Genomic DNA, 7,458 nt, shown 5'->3' with positions numbered 1-7,458 from the left:
AAAGGCTAACGATAGTAGAACAATAGAATCTAGGTTGAAAGGAAACAAAGGCATGCACAAGATAAGAAGTTGTAAGTCTACAAATAGATTTAGAAGAATATTCACAAAATAATAATAATAATAAAAATTCAATAAAAACGACTATAAGAAATTAACTTTAACGGTGTTACCGCCACAGTATCTCCCTGCTAGTAACAGGGCGTTACGGAAAACCAGCTTGTAGGCGGTCTGGAAAACGTACGCGTCTCCCAGCTCTGGTTACTGAGTTTCCTTTGGACTGTCCTTTGGGGGGTTGATCATGCAAGTGTCGAATATAAAAATTATTTTTAACGGTGTTTTACCGCTACAGTAACCCCCTGCTAGTAACAGGGCGTTACGGAAAACCAGCTTGTAGGCGGTCTGGAAAATGTACGCGTCTCCCAGCTCTGGTTACTGAGTTTCACTTGGACTGTCCTTTGGGGGGTTGATGTTGCAAGAGTGGAATGTTTTCGGGGGTCTCTTCTTCCCTTGTTGTGGTTGAAGGTGGTTCTGCTAAAACATATGCGTGTTTAAGCCGATCCACAGATACGGTTACATTACGACCTCTGATGTTGACTATGAATGTTTTTTCCGCACGCTGAACGACTGCAAATGGACCTTCGTAGGGCTGCTGCAACGTTTCTTTGACACCACCACGGCGGACAAACACCTGATTTGTGGTAAGTAGGTCCTTGAAAATGAACGTTTTCTTATCCTCATGGTGTCGCTCTTCCGTTGGTCGTAGATTTTGTTGAATCCTACGGAGTTCTTGGACAAACTCAGATGCGTCCTTGTAAATATTAGAATCCGGATTTGATCCTAAAAATTCACCAGGCAGTCGCAGCGATTCTCCGTATAGTACTTCTGTTGCGGTTGCCTGCAGGTCCTCCTTCCAGGCGGAGCGGATCCCTAATAGAACCGTAGGCAGGATCCGTGTCCAAGAATTGATGGCACATTATGGCGGCCTTGAGCTGTCTGTGAAGGCGTTCCACCATGCCATTAGTCGAGAGATGATAAGCCGTTGTGCGAATATGAGTCGTACCCAATAAACGGTTTAACTGTTTAAAAAGGTATGATTCTAATTGCCTGCCTTGGTCGGAGGTAATGCGTAAGGGAGTCCCTAATCTGGCTATCCAATTGTCGTCAGGGCACGAGCGACGGTTGTTGCTTCCTGGTCAGGAATGGGAACAGCTTCGAGCCATCTTGAATACCGATCAACCATCATGAGACAGTACCTGAGTCCTTCCGACGGTGGCATGATAACGATGTCGATATGTATGTACTCAAATCGCGCCGATGTTCCAAGGAACTTGACTTCTGGTTCGCCGAATACACACTTAGATGGGTTGATTATCACACCATATTTTTGCAGTCTCTCGAGTAATGTCCGTAGGTGGTCCATGTGTTCTTCCATTGCCGAAGATGCAATCAGGATGTCACCAATGTATCCATAACAAAATTCAAGACCTTGCAGGACTTCGTCAATGAAACGTTGAAAGGTTTGCGCAGCGTTTCGCAAACCAAAACTCATATGGGTGAATTCAAATAGGCCGAAGGGTATCGTCATTGCTGTTTTCGGCACATCCTCATCAGCGACCGGAATTTGGTTGAACGCGCGAACCAAATCTATTGTGGAAAATATACTTTTTCCGCTGAGAGCCTGGGAAAAATCCTGGATGTGCTTGACAGGATATCTATCAGGACACGTCCAGACGTTAAGGGCGCGATAATCCCCACAGGGTCTCCACTCGTCGCTTATTTTCGGAACCACGTGGAGTGGTGATGCCCAGGGACTCTTAGAAGGACAAGCGATCCCCAATTTAACCACGGCCTCGAATTCTTTTTTAGCTGCTCTCAATTTTTCGGATGCGAATCGTCTTGGTTTTTGCGCGACGGGAGTTCCGGGAGTGGTAATGATGTGGTGCTTCGTGGAATGGGCTGCAAATTTGGGAGTTCCTCCTAGTCGGGTTGTTCCCGAAAACTGTTGTAGCAGGTCGTGAAATGGTGACGAACCTGAAACTGTCTTGATAGATGGTAACTTACACTCAGTCACCTTCCCTTGGGACGTGAGATGAGTAGTTGAGTCCAGAAGACGTTTGTTTTTTATGTCAACCAACAAATCAAAATGGGACAGGAAGTCAGCGCCGATAATTGGTTTTGAAACGTCAGCCACAACAAAACGCCATGTGAACTGTCGTCGGAGTCCTAGGTCGAGGGTTAACGTCAATGTGCCGTAGGTAGCTATGATGGTACCGTTTGCAGCGGAAAGTTCGTAATTGGACTTTTTTCTCGGGTCCGGAAGCAACGAACGCGGAAATACACAAAAGTCGGCACCAGTATCAATAAGATATTTCACCTTTGTTGACTCTTCGATGATAAATAAGCGGCGTGGATGGTGTGTACGGTCGTTGTCGTCGGTCGCCATTAACGACTGCCCATGTCGTTTCCCGGAGGATTGCCTTGAAAACTGCAGGGTTTGGTACATTTTCTTGCGTTACTTCCAAATCGATTATGGTGCCAGCAAAATTCACTGTTCCTTGGTCGCGAATGTGAACGCGATCGAGAATTGGGACGTGATCTCGATCGATAACGTTGAGGATGGTGTACTGGTATTTGTGAATTTTTATAGCCGCTAACCCTTGGAGTGCAGTTGTTAATGCATTTTCTAGGAAATCTAACCTGTTGGTTGTGGAGGTCTCTGCTACGTTGTTAAACTGTCCATATCCTTCGACGATGGTGGCCGTGATCTCTGCTCTTTTCTCGAGAGACGGATTGACCAAAGGGCTTGCAGGACGTCGTCAGGGAAGTCACTACCAGCGAGGATGCGTAAGTGTCGCAGGAACTGTGTTGGCTTGCGATCACCTAATGGTTCATTTTCGAGCAGTCGTTTAGCGTTTTGCTCTTTCGATGAACCCATACGCTTTATCAACTCCCTGTTTAAAAGTTCGTAGGTTCTCTCACTACGCGGTTTTACAATAACGTCGCGAACTTCCAGGGCATACTTTTGGTGCAGTCCACTTAATGCGTACCCAAACTTTGTATTGTCCTGCACTATACCTGCGGCGTCAAAACTGCTTTCCAGCATAGAAAACCAGAGTTCTGGATCTGAATGTATGAAGACGGGCATTTTCACTGAAACGCGGTCGGTCGAATTCGCACCTTCCGCACTATGCTATCCGCACTTTTTGTTATACTTAAAGGACCTATTATTCTCTACCTTCACCCACTACAACTATGAATTTTTTCTTCTTTTTAATTGAACTTAATTCGTCTTCGGTATCTGCATATACCGATTCTACGTCTTCGCCATTGAAGGATGTCGTAGGTATATAGACTTGCACTATTACCGCTTTCGGGGTTCGAATTTAATTTAATTATAAATATCCTATCCCTTTATTGTAAATAACTTTCTACATTCTGTCCTGCTTTCTTACGCATTATAATTTTTACCCCCTCATTACAAACTTCATTTATACGTATATCTAATTCTACCATAATCCATCTCAACTTTCAAATTTTCTGAACTTCTCTATTTGCCTTATTGTCCTAACATTCCACATTCCGATTCGTCTTCCCCTATTACACTTGATGACATACCCCGAATTAGTCCTCTCCTGGACATCCGAGTGGGGGGTTATTTTACGTCCGAAGTGCTTAATCCTAGAGGGCATTATCATTTGAGTTTTGGTTTGATTTACTCGGAATATTATAATGTTGTGGTTTCCAGTTACCTTGCCCATTGCAGTGTTGTGCATCAGAATGTCATACCGATCCTCGTAATCTCTGCCACCCTGATAATTCAATCAAGTGGTAGTTTTGACGAGTAAAATGCCGGAGTTAAGTTTCTTAACGGTTATTTATGTTTTTTGGGTTGTTGAATCCTAATTTCAACTATGCCGCTTCGTACGGATGACGGAACCCCCTTTTGATCCTCTTAAACCCGCCCTTCAAATTTTTCTCATTTTCTCGATAACTATCCACTTTATGAGAAAGAAAACATTTTTGAAGCTGACAACATTTCCCTTTCCAAAATTCTTTTAAGATGAAATGTTAGGGAAATAAATTATTTTACTGATGAGTTAGGTAAAAATACTTTTTTTAATAGAAATGTTTCCATAAAAAAACGCACAATAAAAATAAATTTACAAAAGAAATAAATTTAACCCTATTTTTATACGTCGCTGGGCTGCAAAATATTAACTCGAAGAGGGATTGTGACGCACGGTTGGAAGGATTTTTTTCTCGAAATACCCCCTTTTTGACACCAAATGACTGGCCTATGAGTATTGAAAGAATTGTTGCCCACTTTCATGGAATTTTCTTAGTCTGGTTTCCTATTAAGAACTACCCCAATATAGTTGAACGTATGGTCCAGCTCCCTAAATTATCAAAACGTGTAAGCCGATCCACCTACTCTAATTATTTGCGAACTCTGCGCTATCCACTGCTTTACATCCCTACTACTCCTTCCGTCCTGACTTATCTACCCCTTCCATTTTATTTAAAGCTATCTCTAACTCCTAGCTAGATGCTAATACTGTTACATCATCTGCAAATCTAAGCATACCAATCTTTAACCACTGTGTATATATCCCTACAGTTGTACTGTCTTTAATGATGTTAATCGCATTTTCGATGTATAGATTAAAAAGTAGCGGTGACAGTGTGCAATAGTTTAACCCAATTTTTTTAAAATACTATAATATACAGTCTAAAGAACTTCTGACGTGTGTGCACTAATACACGCTCGCCCCTTTTTTATTCATGAATGTTGATTTTTTTACTATATTTAATATGTAGTAACAACATTTAGGAATGCGAACATCACTGTCTTTTTTGTTAGTCGTCCTACGTAAATGTATCACGGCACGTAAGTTGAGAAATTAACGAAAAACCCAACTTTCGCTTATAACAAATACCTTGAGGTCTTCTACCTTCTTTTTCGCGTCTAACACCTGATACTACCAATAAACAAATAAAAATTAATATTTAGCGTATTTGTGCCGTAGATCATCAATTTTTTCACAAGTGGCTTATACTTAATCCCCCAAGAAAAAGTAAACACACTGGAGTGAGGGGTTATTTAAAAGTGAATTTGTTTATTTTATCTAAAGGCCAAATCGCTAAAATTCCATTCATAAATGTTGAAGAAACAGATGAAATTGAGGGGTATCTGACAGTATATTGTTGTTTTTCTAAACCTGTTAACTAAATACATGCTATTACAGAAATTTACTTGTGCCTGGAAATCTTCTTGAAAGACAAAGAGCTAATTACATATTCACAGTTTATAAAGGAAACGATATAATTAAAGAGAAGTATTGCTTTTCAAACGAAGAGAAACGCATGTGCAAAGAAGATGGTCCCACTTCGTATATTGAAGTAAAATTTGCCGGCCGTCAGGTACCTACATTTTCTTTTGTGTTTAAAAAATTTAAACTTTGTCCTATGTGCCGAGGAACCTAACCAAAGTTGAGGTAGATTATTTGTTAATTTGATTAATATTATTGCTAGTTATAAATATGAAATACTTCATAGTCACTGAGTATCTAAATTGGTAATCAGACGATTCTTGTAGAAGTTAATGGCAGCTGCAATCAGTCCACTAACCTCACTTTTCTTCACTGTTTCATTATAAAACTAAAACAGGGATGCTTTCTTTGACTCAAAAGATAAATGGGATTAAATGAGATTATTCGTAGCCGTCTAATAAACATTACATCTGATGTCATAAGAACTTTATTTAGCAGAATTGAGTATAACTAAATCTTGTTCCCTTAACTCACGACTTGTAATAATGTCCTAACACTGTTTACATTTAAAATATCCATGTAAGCAGAGGCAGATTAAATGTCGAGAGCGCCCTAGGCTAACACCTCGTAGACGACCCACTGGCGGTCATATATTTTGCAAAATAATTTTTGGAAGCAGGTACTTTCTTATTTTTTTTTCGCGACCCTTTCTAATCTTGCGCCCTAGGCATGTGTCTAGTTTGCCTTACAAATAATCCGCCACTGCATGTAAGTCCTCAGGAGTCAGGCACCTTAGCTGCCTAACTGTATCACTTTTTGTCATCTCGACATAACCTACTACTGCTTCTACATGACCATTTTGGATTCAGAAAATAAAAGAAAAATAGTAGAGGGTTAAGTGGTTCATAGGCAGCGTGATTTAGAAAGATGATCAAATTACGAACTAGAAACTAGCATACAGTCACTGCTGAAGGTGCAGTGATAATGTCCTGTGTAGCATCAATTTATTACAGTCACACAAATTTGGTCTCGTACGACGTACATGATCCTCCAAACCTTGGAAAATTCTACGTAGAAGATAATATTTATTGCTTGTCCTTCAGATGAAACTTTATATCCAGAATAATACTGATGTTGAATTGGCTGTTTCGATATTTTTTCGTTCGTGGTTCCATTTCCATTTTTTATTTTGTGATTTAAGCTCGACGTCCTACTCGTCGAATCACTGATGTCATCAGTAGTATTCCATCCAAATCAAACAGCAGTTCGAGTAGCTTTTTCAGTTCATGCTATAATCTCAAATTTTGGTAGGTGTCAGCAATTTTGAGATAATTTTGGCACACAATTTTTAACCTGGAAATGTTCTGATATGTGCATAGACGATTTTCTGTTTAGACTATCAACAATCCGAACATTAAATATTANAGAATTCATTGCAATACCAAACAAAATGGATCCTGAGAAGAGAGAAAACTTCTTATTAAATATAAACATTATTGAAGGCCGTCACTATATTTGGCCAAATATGAATTCCGTGGTAATTGTAATGGTAGGTCGTAGGGCGTATGCAACACTCGTCCGAAAAGAGTCTTATATATAAAAATTAAATCTGACAATTTTTCTTCGTCAATTGCTATAAACCCATTATTTAATTCATTCCGTTATATTTTGAGCTTAGTTATGTGTAGACGCATCTTGATCCGTAACTCAAGAAAATGCAAAGAAATTGTGCAATTGATGTTTGGAAGTACCTTCAAATTACACTTTTAATGCTGAGAAACTCCATCACTCTCTGTATTGGCTATCATTGACTTGATATAGCTATTTGGTTTCTTGTAAAAATTGGTTTGTTCTTTATAAGCTTGTCTTTCATCTTCTATAGCTCGATAGATCTCGTATTGTATGTTTCTACAGTGACCACTCAGCATCACTGTTTAATGGTTTTATACGCTTAAAAATATATATACGAGGGTGGATTGATAAGTTTCCGGCCTGACCAAGAAAAACAAGGTTTTTAAAAATTTTTTTTTTTTATTTCTCAACATAATCTCCTCCAAGGCTGATACATTTCTCATAGCGGTGTTCCAGTCTATTAATGCCATCTCTATAGACTGATTCGTCAAGCTCCTCAAAATAACCATTTACAGCTTCGATTACTTCTTCATTGTCCGCAAATCTCTTACCGCCA

At 39.7% G+C, this 7,458-nt stretch overlaps 1 protein-coding gene across 1 annotated transcript; it reads right to left on the bottom strand.

Moving 5' to 3' along the window:
• Nucleotides 1–439: 439 nt before the first annotated feature.
• On the bottom strand, nucleotides 440–1,013 carry LOC108735597. Its single transcript, XM_018467611.1, has 2 exons — nucleotides 881–1,013; nucleotides 440–837 (listed from the first exon to the last, which is right to left on the bottom strand). Exons 1-2 carry the CDS (start codon nucleotides 1,011–1,013, stop codon nucleotides 440–442), a joined length of 531 nt encoding a protein of 176 aa, XP_018323113.1.
• Between the last annotated feature and the right edge of the window lie 6,445 nt (nucleotides 1,014–7,458).

This window comes from Agrilus planipennis, unplaced genomic scaffold (genome assembly GCF_000699045.2).
Source record: "Agrilus planipennis isolate EAB-ADULT unplaced genomic scaffold, Apla_2.0 scaffold101, whole genome shotgun sequence".
Lineage (NCBI taxonomy): Eukaryota > Metazoa > Arthropoda > Insecta > Coleoptera > Buprestidae > Agrilus > Agrilus planipennis.
Note: the sequence above shows the minus strand (reverse complement) of the source record. Positions and strands in the feature narration are given on the sequence as shown.